Source organism: Musca domestica, unplaced genomic scaffold (genome assembly GCF_030504385.1).
Source record: "Musca domestica strain aabys unplaced genomic scaffold, Musca_domestica.polishedcontigs.V.1.1 48, whole genome shotgun sequence".
NCBI classification, from domain to species: Eukaryota; Metazoa; Arthropoda; class Insecta; order Diptera; family Muscidae; genus Musca; species Musca domestica.
The window spans coordinates 3,700,792-3,726,623 of NW_026712340.1; the positions used below are offsets into that span (position 1 = coordinate 3,700,792).

General features: G+C 37.3%; 1 protein-coding gene across 1 annotated transcript in view; it reads left to right on the forward strand.

Moving 5' to 3' along the window:
• The first annotated feature begins 277 nt into the window (after positions 1-277).
• Positions 278-25,832, forward strand: part of LOC101894580 (uncharacterized) — a 41,868-nt gene continuing 16,313 nt past the window's right edge. The window contains exons 1-20 of the mRNA XM_011292490.3: positions 278-560; positions 4,620-4,788; positions 4,876-5,043; positions 5,164-5,511; positions 5,659-5,753; positions 8,333-8,442; positions 8,505-8,714; positions 8,780-8,922; positions 12,284-12,470; positions 13,144-13,256; positions 13,336-13,620; positions 13,775-14,965; positions 15,083-15,572; positions 15,631-15,797; positions 15,858-15,951; positions 16,094-16,318; positions 19,112-19,366; positions 19,432-19,784; positions 19,847-19,902; positions 20,050-20,453. Of these exons, the coding sequence (XP_011290792.2) occupies positions 546-560; positions 4,620-4,788; positions 4,876-5,043; positions 5,164-5,511; positions 5,659-5,753; positions 8,333-8,442; positions 8,505-8,714; positions 8,780-8,922; positions 12,284-12,470; positions 13,144-13,256; positions 13,336-13,620; positions 13,775-14,965; positions 15,083-15,572; positions 15,631-15,797; positions 15,858-15,951; positions 16,094-16,318; positions 19,112-19,366; positions 19,432-19,784; positions 19,847-19,902; positions 20,050-20,453 (5,078 nt within the window). The 5' untranslated portion in view covers positions 278-545. The remainder of the gene's footprint in view (positions 561-4,619; positions 4,789-4,875; positions 5,044-5,163; positions 5,512-5,658; positions 5,754-8,332; positions 8,443-8,504; positions 8,715-8,779; positions 8,923-12,283; positions 12,471-13,143; positions 13,257-13,335; positions 13,621-13,774; positions 14,966-15,082; positions 15,573-15,630; positions 15,798-15,857; positions 15,952-16,093; positions 16,319-19,111; positions 19,367-19,431; positions 19,785-19,846; positions 19,903-20,049; positions 20,454-25,832) is intronic.

Consider the following 25,832-nt stretch of genomic DNA (forward strand, 5'->3'; position numbering starts at 1 on the left):
CAATAACAACAAACTTGGAAATCTCAAAATAAATAATTTAAATAACAATTTAAAGCGAATATTTAATGACATACAACAATAGCAACAAAAACAAAAATTTAGCACTCAGGGAGAGAGAAAGAGAATAGTTTGTTTTTAAATGGAAATCGAGATGAAACGAATGCCAATGCCAGACTTCAAAACTACAAAAACAACAAAAAAAAAAGGTTTCTACAAAATTTCGAATTTGTTGCTGGGATTTAGAACAGTTTAAATCAAACCCAAGTCTGGGATGAAAGTTAACTGGTGGCGATTGAATTTTTTCATTTCAAATCTACAAAATAGAACAAAAACAACAAATTAATGTTTTGAAAGAAAAAACAGCAACGCAACAGCAACAACAACAAAACGATTTTGGCCGAAACCATAAAAACTCCAACAACGACAGTAAAGTGACAAAGAACCGGAAACAACATCCGGTGTTGAAATCAGATTTTGCGTTAATAATTTGCCACCCCCACCCTCATCTAGCACTCGGCCAGGTGTCTCTCTACGTGTGTGTGTGTATGTGTGGTAAAAACGTATGTAAATTAAGACCAAAACCCCCAACAAGTGCTACACGTTTTTTTTTCAGTTTGTTCGTTTGGTCCAACAAGTGACATTTGAAGGTGGCAAAGGCTTATCTGAATGTGTCGCCTTAATCAATCTCCAAACCAAACCAAACCAAACAAAAACGAATAGTTTGTCACAATTCAACGACCGGCCGACCGCACTTTACGCATGGCCACATTTTATGAACTTCATTTCAAATTCCAATTTCAAAATAAAATAGTCAACGATAGAATTTTTGGTGTTTCTCCACCCACCGCCAGCTGAAAATCGCCCCCCAAATCACAAATATTAAGGTCAATGGAATTGAAGCGTTTTAGTTTTGACCAAAAATCACAAAAAAAAACATCAATTATTTCTGCTGAATTGACATGGATTTGCTGCTGATGGCTTTAATAGTTTTTGGAAAATCTCCAATTAGTGGTGAAATACATAAAATTTTATTTTTTATTTGAATATTAGGTTAGATGGAAATTTGGTTAGCAATTATACCGCCTCATGGCCTTGTGTATGTCTACGAACTAGCATTGTATTACAAAAAGTTACAAGTATTTATATTTCCTAATTTTGATGGCAGACAGCAATTTGATTGCTAAAGTGACTAACCACTTATTGCAAGACTTTTCCGGCATAGAATAGTTCCCCTAACTTTTTTTGTTTAGATTTCAAAAAAAAAAAAAAATAATCTGAATCTACCAATCTACATCTCATAACCAACTTCAGGAACCAAAAAATATTTGTAAGATTTCTGTCATGAAAAGTTACTATTTTGTTTTTTTTTTTTTTTTTTCAAGACAGTCGAAATATTGTAAGGTTGTATTGAGAGTTTGCGATTACTGAAGTCAAAATTTACTTTACTTTGCAAATTTTATTATTTTTATACCCTACACCACATAGTGCTAAGGGTATTATGTATTTGTTTGTAACATGGAGAAGGAAGCGAGATATACCCATAGTTACTTTTGAGGATCTCTCACTTTCTGAGTCGATTTATGCATGTCATTCCGTCCGTCCTGTATTTTTGTAAACAAAATTCAGGTTGCATTTATTATCCGATTAAGATGAAATTTTCGAAACAATATTTGTTTGACCCAAGGACAAACTCTATTGAAATTTATTAAGAATTAGTTCAAATTTAGATATAGCTTCTAGTTATATCTTCAACCAATTTCGGGTTAATTGTGCACCAAATTTCCAATATTAGCCCAAATTGACTGGCACGTCCGACCGGATTCCGTCCAGAAGCAAGTACTTCAAATTTGGTGAAAATTGGTTCAGATATATCAATAGCTCCCATATAGGACGAGATGAAAAAATTGCAACTAACTTCAGACTGCTGTCATTTCTAAGCCTCTCGTCCGACAGCTCTTTAAATTTTTCCAGTGGTAGCGCATTATATAGTTTACAGGCGTACAAAAGCATTTTGGTGAGAATTTTCCAGAAAAAAAGTTATTCGTCGTGGAATTCAAGCGCGAATGTGTGATTTCTTTATATTTGGCTGGAAACCCACAAGTGGCTATCGTTAGAGCACTCCAACATTTAAATGTGAATAAATCTTTTGTGTCTCGTACCATCGCTTGTTACCGTGATACTGGTAGCGTAGCCCCACGTCAAGGAAGTGGACGGAAGAACACAGCAACATCAGCAGAAATAGTTCGAAAAGTAAAGAAGCTACTTGATCGAAACCCACGTCGCAGTGCCCGAAAAATGGCTCGTGAGCTGAACATATCACACTATTCCATTCGGCAAAAATTGAAAAATTAGGTCAGGGTAAAGCCATTGAAATTCCAAAAAGTGCAAGAACTTACACCGCAACAGAAAGAAAATAGATTCAAAAGAGTTAAAGAGTTGCTTGGCTTGGCCGAAAGTGGTGAACTGCCGAATTTGGTTTTCTCCAATGAGAAAAGGTTCGTTGTCCAGCAGTTTGTAAACAAACAAAATGATGATGTTTACTTGCCAAAGAGGTTAAGCACCGGCCATGGTAATGGTGTGGGCCGCCATAATAGCCGATGGTCGTTCTCCGCTCAAATTAATCGACCGTGGCATCAGAATAAATGCCGATTATTATATCGAAAATATTCTGGAGGGTGTATTAAAGCCTCGGGCACGCAAACATTTTAGCCGCAGACCTTGGACATTCCAACAGGACTCAGCACCATCGCAATCAGCACGCGCCACCCAAGAATTGTTACAAATTGAGGTTCCTCGCTCCATTTCCAGTGCACAATGTATATCTCCGGATACCAATCCGTTGGACTATTGTGTCTGGAGTATTTTAGAAAGCAAGGTTGACACTAAAAAAATAACAAAGTGTCGATCACCTCAAGCAAGCGCTTCGCCGGGAATAGGCCAAAATACCGAAGAGCAGCATTCGGGCAGCGGTTTCATTGGTCATTTGAAGAGCATAATTCGTGCCAAAGGTGACCAAATCGAAAAAAATCTAAACTTATTCTAAAATTTAAAGCTATTTCCGAATTTTTTTGCTTTCATTCAATAAAATTTAAAAACAAAATCAAAAAATATGGCGTTTGACTTTGTTGCAGTTTTTTTTTATCTCACCGTTCAAATAGGATGTACTTCGGCACATCCGACCGAATTCAGCCTAGAAACAAGTACTTCAAATGGTTCAAATATAGTTATAGCTCCAATATATATCTTTCATCCGATTTCGGGTTAATTGTACACCAAATGGCCATTATCAGTTCAAATCACCTGAATTTTGACACATCCGACCGAAATCAGTCTAGTAACAAGTAATTCAAATTTGGCGAAAATCGGTTCAGATATCTATCGCTATATCTGAACCGATTTTCATATATATGTTTAACCCGATTTGAGGTTCTAAGTTCCTCACATGCATAATATGCACTCCACAACAATAATATTTGGTAGAGCTCGGAAATATCTCTGCCAAATTTTATCAAGTTTAGTTCAGATTTGGATATATATCTTCAACCGATTTCGGGTTAATTTTGCTCCAAATGGCCAATATCTTTCAAAAATTCCTAAATGTTGGTACATCCGACCGAATTTATTCTAGGTTCAGCTATAGCTCCCAAATATATGTTTCATCCGATTTGGTGTTAAAGTCCCTCACATTCGCAATATGCATTCGATAACAATGATATTTGGTACCAGATATTTTATAGAGCTTAGAAATACCTTTGTCAAATTTTCACGAGAACGGCTAAGATTTGGAAATAGCTCCCATATATATCCTTAATCCGCAAATGGAGTGAATTTCAAGTCGTACGTTTCCATTTTGTGGAACTCGGTTCCGATGTATATTTTTATATAATCCTTCTCATCCACCCTATAGCAATGTTATTTGGTATAAAAGATTAAAATGTCTTAGTCAAATTTAGTGAAAATCGATTCAGAATTGGATAAGCCTCCCAAATATTAGTTCCCTCTGAAACCAATCTATAACTGCTCTAAAGCCAAATGTTGATAGGTGGTATGATCTACTTTAAATAAATTTTTTTGTTACGGGAGCTCTACTAAAAACTCCCACAAAAGTCAAAAAAAAGCTCTCATTTTGGAAAAAAAACATTTGAGAGTTTTTAATTAACTAGGGGTTTACAATTGAAAATGCAAGAAACTCGGATTTTCTCTATAATTACCGTAATAAAATCAATTTTCGAAGTGAGCCAGAAAAACCAAAGGCATTGGAACCTTAGATGAACCACAATACAACACAGTTATTATTTTTTTCCTAATTCGGCACAAAAGGTGAAGGTTTTTGTAGTCCTTTTAATAAAATGTACCAGATCAACATTTCTATAATATTCGCAAATCAAATGTTCTAATGATACAATGTTCTCTAAAACCTAATCGCATAACATCGAAAAATTATGCGGTGTTCCAATTTTCATATTATCGTAGCAATCAAAATTGGAGCACCCACAAAAACCACAGAAAAATTTGTTAAGATTGGCAACAATTTTTTATTGGCAGACATTTTTCCATCTATAATTTGATAACCTACAAAAAGGAAATGCAATTATTTATTTATCAAAAATTGATTTCAGAGGCAGCGGGGCAGCAGCAGTAGTGGTATCGGCATAGATTGCTGCAAGAGAGAAAAAACCAAGGCAACTGCGATTACCAAAAAAACAAATCATGTTTCTGCGATAACAACCCGGAGACAGACAGAACCGAATTCCTATCCAGCAAATTCATCTAAAGGCTGGATCAAAAGTAAATCAGAACAACAGCAAAGACAAAACTCATTTGAAATTCAATAACCTTTCTTTTTTTGCTACTTCTCCTGCATTTCCACGTTAGGTATTCTAGATAAGGAGCAGAGCAGAGAAGAGCAACAACAACAGAAAACCACATTACACAACACAATGTTGATGATGACGCTAACGCTGACCATGAAACCCAAAACGAAACCCGGCATAATTCTATTAGTCGTATCCATCATTAGTTTAAGCTTCCAAGAGATTTATGGTAAGTAATGGCCCTGGCCATGGCCGGCATTGCATTTATCATCCAGCGTCCAGTGCCCACGAAAATGATGATGTATTAATAATAATGTTGTTCTTGTTGTCGTTGTTGTGGTTGTTGCAGCACAAACCACTTGCAAGAATGGCCTGGGACGTGTTCTCTACGAACGCCTGCCAAACCAACAGCTCCAAGGCTACGATGACGATGTGGTACGCGACACGGCACCGCCTTTTCGCGTTCTCGAGAAATGTCAGGATTTATGTTTGCGTGATCGCACTGGCACCAATAATTTGGTGCGTACCTGCACCAGTTTCGATTTCCAGCCGGGCAGTCGCATTACAGCGTTCGGTGGCAACATGGAGTACGAAGAGTCGCTGTGCTATTTGACATCGGAACAGGCCGGACCCGAAGGTATTGGCAGTTTAATGCTGGTGCCAAACAGTGTACACTTCAATGAGATTTGTCTGACATGTAAGTAGTAATCAAGCGATTTCGATAGCGGTGCTGATGATTGTGCCGTCCCCGACCAAGCTTCGGGAATGGCCTGTATTTAAGTGATGTTTGTTTTTGTAATTTCTTTCATTATTTTTTTTTTTTTTTGCTTCATTTAAAATACAGCTAGCCGTCCCGAGCGTGAATGTCCCAGTCGCCGTTATGTTTTCGAACGTCATCCTCGCAAGAAACTTAAATTGCCAATATCGGACATTAAAGAGGTAGGTATTATGGCATTTCTTTCCAAATGGCAATGACAACGACGAGCGGCAGCTTCGTCTTGGGGAAATTATCGTTGATGGCTAATCTACACCTATGATGAGTGTTTTGATGGTGTTGCGTTCATTTTTTTTTTGTTTCTTGTTTTTGGAATTGCTAATGGAGTTTTGTTTTTGATTTAATTCGCTGGTATCGGATTGATTTATAACATAGTAGGCCACGGCGACAGGCGTAGATAATCGTACAATAATCTGAAAGTCAATGAGAATTTTTTTTTGCAAAAGGAATTTAATGATTTGTATTTGCACAGAAATATAAAATTAAATTTCCACAGCTTTGAGAAAATGACATTGGGAGATTTATGAGAGGAGAGCTATTTATTTTGGAAAACTCCTAATTCAAGCGACAAGGACAAATTTAACCCTATATGTTGTAGGCAGACCCAAACATGGATTTTCTTTTATAAAATTCACAGAACATAGGCCCTGTGCAACAGTCATATTGCCAACTTGAATAGGTTCCATTCTATTGGAATTGGTGATAACCGATTCTGATTTAGATATAGCTCCCTTACATAGCATCCTCATATTTCATGTAGGTTTTAATAAATACGATTTTAGGCATTAAACCGAATTCAACCTAAAAGTAGGACTGTTGAGAAAATAAATATGGAGAACATTTACTTATATACAGGGTGAAATAAAAAAACTGGAACAAAGTCAAACGCCATAATTTTTACATTTTTTTCTAAGTTTTATTGAATGAAAGCAAGAAATGTCGGAAATAGCATCAAATTTTAGAATAAGTTTAGATTTGTTCGAATTGGTCACCTTTGGCACGAATTATGACCTTCAAACGGCCAATGAAACCGTAGCACGCTACCCGAATGTTGTTCTGCGATATTTTGACCCATTCCCGGCGAAGCGCTTGCTTGAGGTGATCGACACTTGGGTATTTTTTAGTGCCAACCTTGCTTTCCAAAATATTCCAGACACAATAGTCCAACGGATTGGTATTCGGAGATTTTGGTGGCCATTGAGCGCTGGAAATGAAGCGAGGAACCTCATTTTGTAACATTGTAGAGTGTCCAAGGTCTGCGTCCAAAATGTTTGCGTGTCCAAAGCTTCAATACACCCTCCAGAATATTTTCGCGATAATATTCAGCATTTATTCTGATGCCACGGTCGATTAATACGAGCGGAGAGCGACCATCGGCTGTTATGGCGGCCCACACCATCACCATGGCCGGCGCTTGAGTTCTGGTGGCCAACCGAAGGTGCACATTTTCAGCTAACCTCTTTGGCAAGTAAACACGATCATTTTGGTTTCTGGGCAATGAATGGTTTCTCATCGGAGAAAATCAAATTCGGCAGTTCACCACTTTCGGCCAAGCGAAGCAACACTTTAGCTCTTTTGAGTCTATTTTGTTTCTGTTGCGGTGTAAGTTCTTGCACTTTTTGGAATTTCAATGGCTTTACCCCGAGCTCATTTTTCAATATATGCCGAATGGAATATTGCGATATGTTGAGCTTACGAGCCATTTCGATCGGGTTTCGATCAAGTCGCTTCTTTATCTTTCGAACCACTTCTGCTGATGTTTCCGTTTTCTTCCGGCCACTTCCTTGACGTCAGGCTACGCTTCATAGAATCACTTTCTGAGTCGATTTATGCATGTCTGTCCATGTTTTATTGAAATTTTCCAAAAAAATATTTATTTGGCCTAGGACGAACCCTATTGAAGTTAGTGAGAATCGGTTCAAATTTAAATATAGCTCCCATATAGATCTTCAACCGATTTCGGGCTAATTGTGCACCTAATGAGCAATATCAATCCAAATGACCTGGCATATCGGACTGAATTCAGTCTAGAAGCAAGTTCATCAAATTTGGAGAAAATCGGTTCAGATATAGTTATAGCTCCCATATATCTATCGCATCCGATTTGGAGTTTTAAGCCCCTCACATGCGTAATATGCACTCAACTACAATGATCTTTGGTACTAGATATCAGATACAGCTCAGATATATGTGCTTAAAATTTTGTCGAGATCGATTCAGTTTTGGATATAGCTCCCACATATATCTTTATCCGATTTCTGGTTTATTGTGCACCAAATGGCCAATATCAGTCTAAATGACCCGAATTTTGCCACATCCGACCAAATTCAGTCTAGAAGCAAGTACGTCAAATTTGATGAAGATTGGTTCAGATAAAGCTATAGCTCCCATATATATGTTTCATACACTCCACAACAATGATCTTTGGTACCAGATATCAGATACAGATCGAAAATACCTCTACAAAATTGTGTTGTATTGTATGGCCAAACTGGCAAAACGTGGACCAACGTTTTCGTATAGCCCCCATATACTGTAGCGGCAGATTTATGATTTTTTGGGTAAAATTTCGAACCGAATTTGCTGGAAATTGGCAGTTTGTGTTCTAAATATGTACGAAGGAAGGTTGTCGAACGAACATTGTCAGGCATTCATCAGCAACTTTCATCGACATTTTTCAATTTGCCATGAACATAAATAATTTGTCCTTTATCAATATTTTAATTATTTTTACTGCCTATAGATAACCGCTGCCAATCGTTCAGATTGTGAAGATAAATGTCTCAATGAATTCTCATTTGTTTGCCGTTCGGCAAATTTCGACTCCACTATGAGATCCTGTACACTCAGTCGGTAAGAACAATCCAGCCAATATATTTTTATTAAAATCATTTAAACGTCTCACCTTCTCCCAGATTCACCCGTCGCACCCATCCCGAACTACTGGAAGATGATCCCAATTCGGATTACTTGGAAAATACCTGTCTAAATGCCGAACGTCGTTGCGATGGTCTGGCCGTATTTGTGAAAGAAGAAAACAAGCGATTGGGTGGCCCCTTCGAAGTGGATATATTCAATAACATGACGCTGGAAGAATGTCAAACGATGTGTTTGAGAGCGGAAAAGTGAGTGAAGACAACGTTTTTTAAAACAATTAGTTAATATTATTCACGTTTTCTGTTATTTGCAGATATTTTTGCCGTTCCGTGGAGTTTGATGATCAGACCAAACAATGTATTTTATCCGAAGAGGATTCCATATCACAAAAAGATGACATCAGCATAAGTTCCAGTCCCACTCATCATTTTTATGATTTAGTGTGTTTGGATAATCGTAAGTAGCGGCAATATATTTTTATTTCCTGCCACCTTTGAAAGGAGGGTATATTAACTTTGTCATTCCGTTTGTAACATCCTTAAATATTCGTCGTAGACCCCATAAAGTATATATATATTCATAATCAGCATAAAATTCTAAGTCGATTTAACGATGTCCGTCTGGCTGTCTGTCCGTCTGTCTGTTGAAATCACGATACAGCCCACATTATTTGACGTAGAGCGCCAAAATTAAGTAGAGCAATTTGTCTTATGTCTAGGATGGTTGGTATTGAAAATGAGATATATCGGTCCACGTTCTGGCATAGTCCCCATAGAACGGTACCTCCCGATATTCAGTATTTTGATGATTTATGCCACATTTTTGCACTGATTTGTTTGAAAATTGGTATTTGTAAGTCATAACGGGTCCCTGTTAGTGTGGCAAAACATGGCATGTATAGGTCCACATTTTGGTATAGCCCCCATATAAAGGTACCTCCCGATATTCGGTATTTTGATTATTTTTGCCACATTTTTTCACGGATTTGTTTAAAAATTGTTGGTCATAATGGGTTCCAGCTCCGGTGGCGAAACATTGCATGTATGGGTCCATGATTTGGTTAAGCCCCCATATAACGGTACCTCCCGATATTCGGTATTTTAATGGTTTTTGCCACATTTTTTCACTGATTTGTCTAAAACTTGGTAGTTGTAGATCATAATGGGTCCCACTTCGAGCGGCGAGTCATTGAAATTATAGGTCTACGTTTTGGTATAGCCCCCATATAATGGTACCTCCCGATATTCGGTAATTTGATGATTTTTGCCACATTTTTCACGGATTTGTCTGAAAATTGGTATTTCTAGGTCATAATGCTAGAACCCAACAAACATTGCATGTGTAGGTCCACGATTTGGTATAGCCCCCATATAACGGCACCTTCCGATATATTTGGCATTTTAATGGTTTTTGCCACATTTCTTCTAATGTTTCCTTTACCCTAAAGTGGAGGGTATTAAAAGTCTGGCCGGCCGAACTTAATGTTTTTTTTTACTTGTTCATGTTTGGAAGTGATTTTTTTAATTAATAGAATATACCTCGTAGAGAACCTGTATGCGGTCCTCAATTCATAGAAATCTTAGTAAATGTCTTAGATCTGTCCGTAGGTGACTTGACATAGGTCTCCTACCCATACAGGCTTAGTATCCACAGCAGGCCTATTAAATGTATTCTTCCATATAAAATCTGTTGAACGACATTATTCATATAAGATCTATCAAAGGTCTTCTATCCTCTCAAAAGCCTAATATCCATCAAGGATCTGTCAGAGTTGTTCTATCCACAAACATTTTTCTCCGAAAAAAAACGTGGAAGACCTGCTAAAGCTCTTCAATTCATTAAAAAATCATTTAAGACCTATTAAAGTCTGCCATTCGAAGAAGAACTGCTCTTCAAATAAGGTGTGTAAATTAAAAATTCATAAAAGTCATCTGCAGAAAGCCTCTTAAAGGTCTTCTCTCTATAAAAGACCTGGTGAAAATGCTGTTTAAGCTCTTCTATTTATAAAAGTGGAGTTAAACGTCTTTTATCTACAGATTAAGACTCTTATATCTATAGAAGCAAAAGTCCTGTCAAAGCTCTTCTAAAGATAAAAGATCTGTTAAATGTCATATATCTACTGAAGAGCAATTAAAGCTCTTCCTGTTAAAAGTATACTATCATATGTGCGCTGTTAAACCTCTGCTGTTTATAGAAGACTTGGTAGAGGTCTACTTTCCACAGAATCGTTATTACGATCTTGAATTATGGAGAGTACTCTCAAAGGCTTTCTATCTACAGAAAACGTATTACAATTCTTCTATTTAAGGAAGCCCTCTTAAATGTCATCTATCTATATAAGCCCTGTTAAAGTTCATCTATCTATTGGGCCTTTACTTGCAGAAGTTCTACTGAACATCATTAGCTCTCAGAGCAATTTTCCCAAGCGTAGATAAGTTATCCACAATCGTGGATAAAATTATCCACAAACATGGAATCAGTTATTCACAATCGTAGATAAAGTTATCCACAAGCGTGGATAAAGTTATCCCCAAGCGTAGATAAAGTTATCCCCAAGCGTGGATAAAGTTATTTCCAAGCGTGGATAAAGTTATCCACAAATTTGGATAAAAGTATCTATAAACGTGAACAGTTTTATCCACATATGTGGACAAAGTTATCCACAATCGTGGATAAAATTATCCCTAAGTGTGTATAAAGTTATCACAATCGTTGATAAAGTTATCCCCAAGTGTGGATAAAGTTATCCACAAACGTGGATAAAGTTATCCATAAATTTGGATAAAGGTATCTATAAACGTGGAGAGTTTTATCCACAACCGTGGATAAAGTTATCACCAAGCGTGGATAAAGTTATCCATAAATTTGGATAAAGGTATCTATAAACGTGGACAGTTTTATCCACAATCGTGGATAAAGTTATCACCAAGCGTGGATAAAGTTATCCCCAAGTGTGGATAAAGTTATCCCCAATCGTAGGTAAAGTTATCCCCAAGTGTGGATAAAGTTATCCACAATCGTAGAGCGTGGATAAAGTAATCCACAAATTTGGATAAAGGTATCTATTAACGTGGACAGTTTTATCCACAAATATGGAGGTTGTTACACCCAAGGGTGGGTAAAGATATACACAATCGTGGATAAATATATCCACAATCGTGGATAAATATATCCACAATCGTGGATAAATATATCCACAATCGTGGATAAATATATCCACAATCGTGGATAAATATATCCACAATCGTGGATAAAGGTATGGACAAATGTTGATAAGGTTATCCACAAATGTGGATAGAGTTAGCCCCAGCGTGGATAAAGTTATCCACAAATATGTACAGTTGTCCATAAACGTAAACAGCTTTATCCAGAAATGTGGATAAAGTTATCCACAATCGTGGATACCGTTATCCCCAAGCGTGGGTAAAGGTATACATAAACATGGACTGTATTATCCACAAATGTTGTTAAAGTTATCTATAATCCTGGATAAAGTTACTTCCAAGGGTGGATAAAGTTATCCAGAATCGTGGAAAAAGGGATCCACAATCGTAAATAAAGTTATCCCCAAGTGTGGATAAAGTTATCCAACAGTGTGGATAAAATACCCAAGTGTGGTTCCACAATAAGGGTAGAGTTATCCACAAACATGGATAAAGTTATACACAAATGTGGACCTTTATTTTTTTATTTTTGCAGAAGATCTGCCGAAGATCCTAGAAAAGCTCTCAGAGGAGTTTTCCTGTCCTTTGTTGTTTCTTTTCCTTATATTCTTTCTTTTGCTAAAATTTCTTTTTTTTTTCTTTTCTTTTTTCAGAACGTGCCACCGACTATCCGGATAATTCCGTGACCTCACATCTCTTCTCGGGTGGACGTCGACCTGATACGGCATTTCAACGATATCGTAATTCACGTTTGGGAGGAGAATTTCATTCGGAAATAACTGGGCGTTCGTTGAGTGAATGTCTGGATGAGTGTTTACGTCAGACCAGTTTCCAATGCAGGTGGGATGCGCACACACATACATATTTACACAGGCATACATAAATTCAATATATACAAACATATATAAGAATGCGCAGACACACATAAGCACACATATATTTCCCTATGCACATACATACAAAATACAAACATAGATACTTCTAAATTAATGAATATATACAATACACATATAATATAATATAATATAATATAATATAATATAATATAATATAATATAATATAATATAATATAATATAATATAATATAATATAATATAATATAATATAATATAATATAATATAATATAATATAATATAATATAATATAATATAATATAATATAATATAATATAATATAATATAATATAATATAATATAATATAATATAATATAATATAATATAATATAATATAATATAATATAATATAATATAATATAATATAATATAATATAATATAATATAATATAATATAATATAATATAATATAATATAATATAATATAATATAATATAATATAATATAATATAATATAATATAATATAATATAATATAATATAATATAATATAATATAATATAATATAATATAATATAATATATGTATATATACTTACACACATACATATGTACCGCTGTTGCTTACCATTTCGTAATAACCAACTTTTCTCCCATTTTCCCTTGTCTTCTCTCTTAGATCTGCTGTCTACAGCGATCGTTTTCGAACATGTCGCCTGAGTCGTTACAACCAAAAGGATGGCATGAGGATTATTTATGATGCCGATTATGATTATTATGAAAATTTGATGCGTAAGTTGTTATTGTTCGATTTGCCTGTTCCAACTTCAATACAACAACTCACACTTTTGATTGCGCTTTCAATTTGCAGTTAACGTGGTTGGCGGTAATGGCGATGGTGATGGCCATTCCGGATCTGGTGGTTCTGGTGTGGGCGGTCATCGACCCTCCGACCGTCCCGGTGTGGATAACTCTTGGCGCAATCCCATCAAAGATGATGATCGTTATGGCGGTGGTAATCGTTATGGTCCTGGCAGCGGTAGTGGTGGTGGTAGCGGTGGTGTGGGTGGCCGTTTGCCGGGTGATTCAGCTGGTGGTGAATATGGACGTCCACCCTATGATCGTTACCCTGGTGACTCGGGAGGTCTTGATTATGGTAAATATTTTTTTATCAATTCTTTAAAGCCTTAATTTTCTAAAACATAAACTAATTTCTTAATTCACCTTGAAAACTGTTTTCTCACCACACTCAACCTAACCTCACTAAAACAAACAAACAAACAAAACCTGTTAACTCACTAACCATGCAGACCGTTATCCCGGCTCTAGACCTGGGGCCAGTGGTCCAGGTGGAGTTAGACCGGGCGGTTCAGTTGGCAGGTTCCCGGATGATTATGATGATCGTGATCGCCATAGAGATCGGGACCGTTATCCCAATGGTGGTCCAGCGGGTGGTTATTATGATGATGATCGTTATCCCTTGGATGCAGATCGAAATCGTTTGCCCGGAGATCGTGATCGTTTGCCAGGAGATCGTGATCGCTTGCCTGGAGATCGTGACCGTTTGCCTGGAGATCGTGATCGTTTGCCGGGAGATCGTGACCGTTTACCCCTGGATCGTGATCGCAATCGTTTACCCGGAGATCGTGATCGTCTGCCGGGAGATCGTGATCGTTATCCTGATGATCCAGAACGTTATCCTGAAGATCGTGACAGGGGACGTGATCCCTATGCTGGCAATCGTGATCGTTTTCCTGGGGAACGTGACAGATATCCATTGACCGATCGAGATCGTCCCTACATGAATCGTTATCCTGGCCCCGGACGTTATCCTTATGATGATCAGCTACCTCCTCCCAAAGATAGATATGCAGGACGTTATCCTGAATCAGATCGTTATGGTGATCGTTATCCCGAATCGGATAGATATATACCCCGGGATCGTTACACTCCCATGCGTCGGCCCTTGGCTGGACGTTATCCCCTGATAGAGGACAACACACTGCCACCAGATATGCCACACACCAGACCCTATCCACCGGATGATGATGTGCCCTATAGACCTTACTTGCCAGGAAGTCGTTATCCCGAGGATCGCTATGCGGGACGTTATCCTTCACGTTATCCCAATATGAGAGAACCCATTGGGGGCTACACAGGACGTGATGATCCTGAAGGTATTTTCCCTGATCGCCGTTTTAGACCCTCTTCCTATGATTCTCGTTATCCTGATGATTTGAGACCTGGGTCAGGTGGCCGCTATGGACCAGATGCTCGTTATCCTGGAGAGGATATTGTTCATGGCGCCCGAAGACCTGAACCCGATTCGGCGAAACGTTATCCTCCAGCACCATTAGTACCGCCTGTTGGCAGTGGTAAATATCCACCACCTGGCACTTCGCCCAATCGTTTCCCGGTAGGTAATGACCGTTATCCCATTGATATTTACAAATATGGCAATCGTTACGAGGGCAGTTCGGCAGCAGGAGGATTCCGAGGAGGTAAGGCGGGGGGAGTTGTTATACTAAACCCATTAATGAACTAATGCAAGTTAGAGCCTATCACTTGAGAAGAGAGAGAATATTTTCCAAAATTAAAATTTCCTACATCCAATCTAGGTTACAATCGTCCACCTCCTCCCCCACCACCATACTACGACATGGACTATGAGGAGCGTTATGGCGATCGTTATGGTCCCTATGATCGTGATTTTGATAGACCAGCTGGCCGACGTCCAATATCGAATGCCGGAGGCTATGCCTATGACATGCCCTATAATCGTCCCTATCATAGACCAGGAGGAGCAGGAGGACCTGGTGATGGCTCACTGACACCTTTGCCCAATGATCACCCAATACCGGGAGCTTTGCCGCCACCTTTGGCACCAGCCTCATATGGCGGTGGACCAGGTGGTCCAGGCGGACCTCCTGGCATCCCAAGACCTCCCATTACCCGCTGCGAGGAGAGCGATAATTTCAAGCAGGTTGCAGCACGTCACAAGATGAGACGTCACTTTATACGTCGGGCCTTGATCGTTCCCACGCTGATACAATGCGAAAGAGAGTGTGTTGAAACGAGGGACTTCATATGTCGCAGCTTTAATTATCGGTGAGTAGTAGCTCTCAGAACAGTGACATTTGATATGGGAACTTATGAGCTTTTGTAGGGACACCGCGGTAAGCAATTATGATGAGCGTGATATACCCAATTGTGAGTTGAGTGATCGTGACTCTCGTGAATTGGACGTCCATGATCCCAATTTGTTCGATGCCGCCAATTATGATTTCTATGAGCGAAGCAGTGCTGGCCGAAGCGATGGCGAGTGTATGGATGGTAGGCATAAGGAACATTTTTGAAAAAGAACCGTTATTTGAGTTTAGAATTTCTTTGCAGTTACCCAAACATGCAATGAGGAAGGCATGGAATTCACCATTAGGACACCCGAGGGTTTTGTGGGACGCATCTACACATATGGCTACTATGATCGGTGAGAAAATTCATCGAACTTTAAACTAGCAAATTGGAGATTTTTCAATGCCTTCTTCTTATACTTTTAATATCTCCTTTTTTCTCTTCTTTTCATAATTTCTCTCTTCTTTTCGTGCATTTGTTTCTCCTTTCATTTACAGCTGCTTCTTCCGCGGCAATGGCGGCACAGTAAATGTGCTACGCATCAGCGGCCCTCAGGGTTATCCTGACTGTGGCACCCAACGTTATGGCGACACCCTAACCAACATCGTCGTCGTTCAATTCTCCGACAATGTCCAGACGAGTCGTGACAAACGTTATAATTTAACTTGCGTCTTCCGTGGCCCCGGTGAGGCTGTCGTAACTTCAGGTTACATTGGAGCTGGGTATGTTAAGGCCTTGCCAAAATGTGTAGAACTTTGTTGATGGAGTTGTAGTTTGTTTTTTGTTATATTTTTGCATGAAAATAAAATTTTGTTGTAGTTGTATGGGAGGAGTATGATTAGGATAGGACCAGTAAGCCCCAGGGAGCGTCATCCGCAAAGATGCATAAATTTATCCAAAAACGTGGAAAAACTGTCTAACAACGTGGATAAAGTTATATACAAAAGTGGATGAAGCTATCCACGATGTGGATAAAACTATTCACAAACTTGAATATATTTATCCATAAACGTGGATAAAGTTAGGAACAAATGTTGATAATGTGATCCCCGAACTTATTCACAATTGTGGAAAATTTATACAAAAATACGGATAAAGTTAGGCACAGAAGTGGGTTATGCAATCCTCCAACGTGGATAAAGTTATCCACCAATATGGATAAAGTTATCCAACAACGTGGATAAAGCTATCCAGGAACATCCACCATGGATATCCATCAACATGGATAAATTTATCCACAAACGTGGATAAGTTATCCACAAGCTTGGATAAAGTTATCTACAAACGTGGATAAGTTATCAACAAACGTGGATAAGTTATCCATAGCCTTGGATAAAGTTATCCATAACCTTGGATAAAGTTATCTGCAAGCTTGGATAAAGTTATCCATAACCTTGGATAAAGTTATCTGCAAGCTTGGATAAAGTTATCCACAAACGTGGATAATGTTATCCATTAACGTAGATAAGGTCATACAGAAATGTGGATAAAATTGCCCAAAAATGTGGATAAATTTATCCACAAACGTGGATAAAGTTGTCCACGACCATGGGTAATGTAATCCACAAACATGGATAAGTTATCCACAAACATGGATAAGTTATCCACAAACATGGATAATGGTATCCACAAATGTGGATAATCTTATCCACAAACCTGGATAAAGTTATGCACAGCTGTGGATAAAGTTATCCACTAACCTGGATAAAGTTGTGCACAGATGTGGATAAAGTTATCCACAAACGTGCATAATGTTATCCACTAAAGTGGATAAAGTTATCCACAAAAGTGGATAGAGTTATCCACCAACGTGACTAAAGTTATCCACAAACGTGGATAAAGTTATGCACAGATGTGGATAAAGTTATCCACAAACCTGGATAAAGTTGCGCACAGATGTGGATAAAGTTATCCACAAACGTGCATAATGTTATCCACTAAAGTGGATAAAGTTATCCACAAAAGTGGATAGAGTTATCCACCAACGTGACTAAAGTTATCCACAAACGTGGATAAAGTTATGCACAGATGTGGATAAAGTTATCCACAAACCTAGATAATGTTATGCACAGATGTGGAAAAAGTTATACCGAAACGTGGATAAAATTGCCTAAAAATTTGGATAAAGTTATGCACAGATGTGGATAAAGTTATCCACAAACCTGGATAAAGTTGTGCCCAGAAAGTGGATAAAGTTATCCACAAAAGTGGATAGAGTTATCCACAAACGTGGCTAAAGTTATCCACAAACGTGGATAAAGTTATGCACAGATGTGGATAAAGTTATCCACAAACCTGGATAATGTTATCCACAAACGTGGATAACGTTATACAGAAATGTGGATAAAATTGCCTAAAAATGTGGATAAACACACACAAACCTGGATAAAGTTATCCTCAAACCCGGATAAAGTTATCCACAAACCTGGATAATGTTATGCACAGATGTGGATAAAGTTATACCGAAACGTGGATAAAATTGCCCCAAAATGTGGATAAAGTTATTCACAAACGTGGATAACGTTATACAGAAACGTGGATAAAATTGTCCAAAAATGTGTACAAAATTATCCACAAACGTGGATAAAGTTATCAACAAAAGTGGATATAGTTGTCCATAAACGGGGATTTAGCGATTCACGAACGTGGATAAAATAATCCACAAAAGTTGATAAAGTTATCCACAAACTCCGATAAAGTTAAACACAATCGTGGATAAATTTATCAGCAAATGTGGATAAAATTATCCTAAAGCGTGGGTTAATTAATAGACAAATGTGGATAAAGTTATCCACAAACGTAGACAATTTTATCCAAAAATGTTAAAAAAAAATATCACAAGCGCGGAAAAGGATATCCCCAAACATGAATTCAGTTATCCACAAATGTGGATAAAGTTATTTACAACTGTGGATAATTCTATCAACAAACGACGATATATTATCCACAAACCTGGATCAAGTTATCCACAAACATGAATAAGGTTACCCGCAAACATTGATAAAGTTATCCACCAAAGGCGAAGAGATATCCTCAGTCGTTAACAACGTTATCTTCCACTATTTAGAATCGTATCTAAGCCAAACAAATTAGAGGTTTTAAAAAATGTATTATTTAGTATGGTTTTAACTTTGCAGAGCATACTTTTAGGAGTCTCAAAATAGTACATAACTGGTATAGGCTTAGTTAAGCCACAAACCTTCTTTTATGCTTGTAGTTTCCCTTCTTACCATTTGAAGTAGACTTTTTTTGTTGAATATTAGAGTTGCCAACCTCTTTATTTTAAGTAGATTTGAAGTAAAGACGTTAACTTCGACTTACGCTTAGAAGCATGGATATCTAAACACTTTAAGCTGTAGTAAATTAATTTTAAGTAGCTCTCGACTAATCCCCACGTATTTAGTTGCCAATGAAAGCAAACAAAATGAAGCTGGAATCGTTTTTCCTTTTGCGAAAAAGGATTTCAAACTGCAGACATTTTGTTGCAACTCAAAACTATTCGATGTTGTATAAAGTCTTTCTGATCCCAACAGTTCTGGTAGCCCCATACCCATTGAGTATTTGCCAGCCGAAAATACGCTCAGCTCAAAGGTCCGGTTGAGTATTTTATATCAGGGTAGGCCAACGACAACAATTGCTGTGGGCGATCCGCTGACATTCCGTCTAGAGGCTTTGGATGGCTATAATCATGCCACAGACATCTTTGCCACAAATGTGGTGGCTCGAGATCCGTACTCGGGCAGGAGTATACAGTTAATTGATCGGTTTGGGTAAGTCAAGAGAATACATACAAAAAATATATGTTTTGGGAATAAAATATGTGATCTTACCGTAGATGTCCTGTGGATCCCTATGTCTTTCCTGAATTGGACAAACTGCGTGATGGCGATACTTTAGAGGCCCGTTTCAATGCCTTTAAAATTCCCGAATCCAACTTTTTGGTGTTTGAGGCAACTGTGCGCACTTGTCGCGATGGTTGCCAGCCGGCTTATTGCCCCGGCCCGGCCGGTAGACAAGAACCCTCATTTGGGCGCCGTCGCAGATCATTGAATGACACTGAGACTCTAACTGAGGAAGTCGCTAGCAGTACTGAAGATTCCTTGGAACCTGTGGCCGAACGTTTGGTCGATGAGTTGACAGAGCTGAATAGCACCACTGTGACCAGTACCCTGGGTGAGGGTAATAAAAGTGAGCTAAATTATTTAACAGGGCAGAAGGAAATATAAGACGTATATTTTAATATTTTATAGATAATACAGTGGAAGCGGAAAATGAAGAACCCGAGCAAGTTAGGGAAATGATAGAGGTATGTAGCGGAGCAAGTAGAAATGCAATTCCAAACCAAAAGGATGCAATTGGCAAAAAATTAAGAGTTTCTTTGAAAAATATAGAAAAAATTTTCCTATTTGCCTCTTCCTTACTCCAATTTCTTATAATTTTTTATCCCTTCCAGGTCTTTGAAAGCCGTGAAGAAATCGAAAATGAATCCTATCCCCGTAAACTGGTTGCCCCGGTGGAAACTGTTTGCCTCACACCCTCCGAATATCATGGCCTGATTACAGCAATAATTTTACTTATGATTCTACTGCTGAGCATAACCCTGGTCTCAGGTTTGGCCTATCGTCGCTATTGGAAAACAATGTCTAAAAATCGTATAGCTGATCGTCATTCCCCAATACATTCGTTGGGCCACTCGTCGTCGATACGCACCCACGAACGTTTCAGTGAAATCGGACATATGCCGAATGGGTCGAGTGGTGGCGGTTCGAATGTCACCACCGCAAATCGTGCTGCAAATGCCTTCCGTTCGAATGTCTCTATGTTTGGCGGTTCACTGCATAAGACATTTGCCACTGGGTGGGTAATTATGGTTTGATATACATTTTTTCATACATAATACTAATTATTGATATTAATGATACTAGCAAATGCACGCTACATGCTCAGCGAAAAGTCCGCCTAAAAATTTTAGATGTGTTACAACAATTCGTGTTACAGCTCTTTAGTACACAAAATACAGACTTCTCAGGCTTTCAATTTTTTAAATGTTATTCGAGTTATTCCTTTTCCGAAAGAATAATAGAAAAATGTTTAGCTTTGCACCAAAAACTCTTTCAAGTCTTTCATTTTGAAGTTTACCAAGGATGATATAATATTATTAGGATATTACCCAAATCCAACTTTTTTGTCCAAAACTGTATATTAAAACAAATATTAAATTTCTGCTCTATTCCTTCACCGGTACAGGTTGTACATATCTCTAAATATGTACCATTTAGTACTTTTCAAACAATTATTGCACACATTCCAAAACCACCACCAGAGTTCAATACCAGATATCAACAGAGAACTCAATATCAAATTATGGGATTTCAGCTCTATCCCTTCACCCAATACAGAATTTAGTACCATTTAGTACTTTTCGTAAAAATATAGGTCTTATTTCCAAATCACATTCAAATTTTATATACAGAATTTTATCTCTATCCCCTCACCCAAAACCAAAAATAATACAATAAAATAAAAATAATACTTTTTAGGCTCATTTCCGAAACGACCTCCATATGTCCAGACCACATGAACAGCGACCCTAATACCAAATTTCAGATTTCAAACAATATCTGTTCACCGAATCCAAATTGTACGAAATATAGTACTATTTAGTATTTTTCGTGTTCTTGTAGTACATATTTCGAAAACCACCTCTTTATCAAAAAAAACCAACAACCAACAGGGACCCAATGTAAAATTGCAACTTCAGTACCATTTAGTACACATTTATAAACCAACTTTCCATCCTTGATTCTCATACCGAGTTTCAAGTTTTTAGCTCTATCCGTTCACACAATACTAAATAGCACCATTTTAGAAGTTTACTACGATTTTCCAATTTTTGTAAACTTAACCTAAAACCCTTAACCTAAATTCCTTCACCGAAACAATCTACATATCTCTAAATTTGTAACATTTAGTACTTTTCGAACAATTATTTCACGCATTCCAATACCACCACCAGAGTTCAATACCAGATACCAACAGAGAAGTCAATATCAAATTTTGGGATTTCAGCTCTATCCCTTCACCCAATATAGAATTTAGTACCATTTAGTACTTGTCGTAAAAATATAGGTCTTATTTCCAAATCACATTCAAATTTTATATACAGAATTTTATCTCTATCTCCTCAACCAAAACGAAAAATAGTACAATTCCGTACTTTTTTGGCTCATTTCCGAAACGACCTCCATATCTCCAGACCACATGAATTAGGGTCGCCCTAATACCAAATATTAGATTTCAAGCAATATCTGTTCACCCAACCCAAATTGTACGAAATATAGTATTATTTAGTATTTTTCGTGTTCTTGTAGTACATATTTCGAAAACCACCTCTTTATCAAAAAACCAACCACCAACAGGGACCCCAACGTAAAATTGCAGCTTCAGTACCATTTAGTACACATTTATAAACCAACTTTCACATATAAAACTTGCTTTCCATCCTTGATTCTCATACCGAGTTTCAAGTTTTTAGCTCTATCCGTTCACACAATACTAAATGGCACCATTTTAGAAGTTTACTACGATTTTCCAATTTTTGTAACCTTAATCTAAAACCCTTTTGTACATCTATCATGTATGCCATCAGTGACTTATCACAAACCTTATCACTCGGCTACGTACCTCGTGACTTACCCTCGTTCAAAATTTCTAGCTTAGGCCGTTTCGACTGGACGTTATTCTCGGTCAATCAGTCACTCATTTTATACTATTTAATATGTATGTATTCAAGCGAATGTAAAATATCCTTGCAATTCCGGAATAGACCCTATATAAAGGCATCCCCCGATATTCGGTATTTGAACGATTTTACTCAAAATTTTCTCAAGATTTTTTCTTAGGTAGTATTTTTGAGTTCACACTAGCTACCTCCTTCCCATCCAAATAATTGTGTAAATAGGTGCACGCATTCGTATACCACCCCCCTCTCCCCCCCCCCCCCCCCCCCTAAAACGGTACCACGAGATATTCTGAGGCATTGTTTTAAATTTGATATTTGGAGTTCGAAAGGAAAGATACTGAGATGTTAATTTTTTTTCAAATTTCGAAACCACAGCTCTTGTCCTTCAGCTCTACCTTAGAGTAGTACCACAAAAAGTACGAATATAGCAATATAGCAATTACAAATTACGAATTAGGCAATCTTTTAGTATAAATTTCCAATTTATTCAATCAATCCCCTTCGCATCACAAGTTAGTTTCAGGCTAAATTAGAGATTTCCAGTTCTACTTCTTCGAACTATTTATTGTACAATTTATTAGATCTAATTTCACAAAAACTTATCAGAAATATATTGTAGAACAAGTTTCACTATTCTAATAGAAATAAATGATCCGCAATCTAACGTAATTTTGTTCCACTATTGCTTATTTGGTGAAAACCCACATTGGCTTGCCGAAGCTAGGGAAATTTTAGTTCGAGTTACCGTTCCTCTTGTGGACCATAATAAGTCAATTTTTCTTCACATATATTGAAAAGGATAATATTGAGAACAACCACAACATCCTGCAGTAACCAGGACGGGAATACGTTCAACACACAAGAAGCTACACTCAATTTTCAAAACAAAAAGTTTTGGCAGACCCTAAATAATAACAGTATTTAGTACCAGTATGTCTTTTAGGGGCCTTAAGTACCTTTAATAGCCCAAGAAGTACGAATAAAATAATTACAAATTCTGTACTCTGTTACCCTTTAGTGCAAATTTCCATCTAAATGTTTTCACCTCTGCTTCTTGGAACTTAGTGCTATTTGGTACCGAAAAGGTACGATTTAATTAATAATTTCAAAAAAATTCACTCGCAGTTGTTCTTCAGTACCAGTTTGTTTTTTAGGGGCCTTAAGTACGTTCAATACCCCAAAAAGTACGAATAAAATAATTACAAATTCCGTACTCTATTACCCTTTAGTGCAAATTTCCATCTAAATGTTTTCACCTCTGCTTCTTGGAACTTAGTGCTATTTGGTACCAAAAAAGTACGATTTAATTGATAATTTCAAAAAATTTCACTCGCAATTGTTCCAGTATTCTATAGTACAATATGTAGTACCTCATATTATAAAGTTCTCAAAATGTGGCTTTATATATTTATCGAAACAATATGCTAATTTTATGAGAGTAATTGTTATTCAATTTGAAACCCCTTTTGTGGGAGATATATTTACAAGAAAAAGTTGGCCGATATTTCCATATAATCTACTGACTTTTGCGTACTGGAATAATAATGTTTTCCAAAGTTTGGAAAACATTCTACACACTTTCCTCATATATGAAATATTTTTTGAAAATTTTAAATTTAAAATTAAAATTGGACCAATATATCCAATCTATACGCAGTGACACATATTAGGAGAATTATTATGTGCTATTAATTATTTCGTGTTTTATTAAAGTTTAATTATTTAAAAAGTTAACTTTTGTGTGGTACTGGAATAGGAGAAGTACCCAAGGTAATTCAAATTTGGAACATCGTAATATTTATATAAGACTTAGGTCTGGTACGAAATGACCCTTCATGTACCTACTCCAATTTTTTTTTTTTTTTTTTTTTTGAATAACAACAACTCTCGTAAAATTGAAATTCAGTGCCCGTTCAATTATTTTTTTGCCCAATGTTAGAGGCAGTGTAAATATCCAATATATCAGTCCAAACTTTTGAAAATGTTCAATATTGAATTTCCCAGTTCTGTGAATTTTCATAAACTCTTAATGCGAGAAATCAAAGTCCGATTTTCTTTAATTTTTGCGCATACCAATATATTGGAGATAATTTGAAAATGGAATATATAATGGTCCACACCTTTTGGTTAATACCACAAAAAAATGTCAACAATTAGAAAATGAAATACAATATATCTCATACAAAATGAATTGAGTACCTGAAATACTTCAAATTCATTCTGGAATTTAGTACTTTTAAGTACGCTTTTAGACCCCCAGTTTTCGGACTCTTTAAACTAGAAGTGACACCCATTCCGAATTTATAGTTTCTTCCTCTACTCATTATCTATGTCTTCTAAGGATCTTGCTTTATATTTTTTTTCAAATTTACGTATTGATACAGGGTTGCCCATATTCGACGGACCCATGACTCTTTGGGCCTATTCCAATCGACGAGGCTTGTCCGCAGGCAACATTCTTTGCGTCAATTGAATTTTGTACGGGAACAAATGCAAATCAATGCGAATAATCCGTTGTAAAGTGGACCGAGCCATGCCCAACTGCTGAGAACGGCGTTTTGGGATGTTATTGGGCACCTCTCAGCACTGGCTCGTACGGCCGCGATATTCTCGGCCGATCGCCTTGGTCGACTTTTATATGGCCTCTTCGGATTAGAAAGAGCCTTACCAGTCGAAAATTTTTCGTATAAACGCTTAATGGTGTTCTTAGAAGGCGCACTTCTCACATTTTTTAATGTTTTAAAAGCACGTTGAGTTTTCACAATTGACTTCTTCTGTTGAATGTAAATTTCAACTATTTCGCGTGGCGTGTATTGGTTCATGGTAAAAATCTGCTTGGACTGACGCTTCAAACGCGCTATGTCATTAAGCGATGTGACATCTCTGTCAAAAGTTATGGCGTTGCCAGATGGGTCCGTCGAATATGGACAACCCTATATACTCGAGTTGGAAATTGCGCTTTGTGGACTTTTTACCTGGAATGTGCCGCCAGACTAGACTATTATATACCTCTAAATATCTATTATACCTCTAAATATTTAGACAAGAATGATACCGATATAGCTTTACTTTAAAGAAAGCCTTCGAGACGTCGGTTCCTTTGATTCATATCATAGATATCACCATTATTGAGTGTCAAAGGTCTTTGTTTAAGTTCCGAAAATTGTATTTCCTACTAATCAATTGCATCCATGTCCTCAGCATATGCTGTAACTTTGTGTCTAATTTCCTTAAGAATCTTGTTGAGGTTTCTCTGGAGAAGAAATATAAGCGCTATTTAGAAAATAAATAAAGAATAACAAATTAAACCCAGTAGTACATCTGCAGGCCACACCGTAGACTGATCTTTCCACTAAGAAAATCTGAGCACTTATAGCGCTGGTGTTATGAAGTGAATGCGAATTATATCCTAGTGTTGCCAACAAAGAAGGCAACAATAAAGTGAGTGAGTCCGTTATACGGCCCTCCAAAAAGGGTACCCATTTAGACAGCCT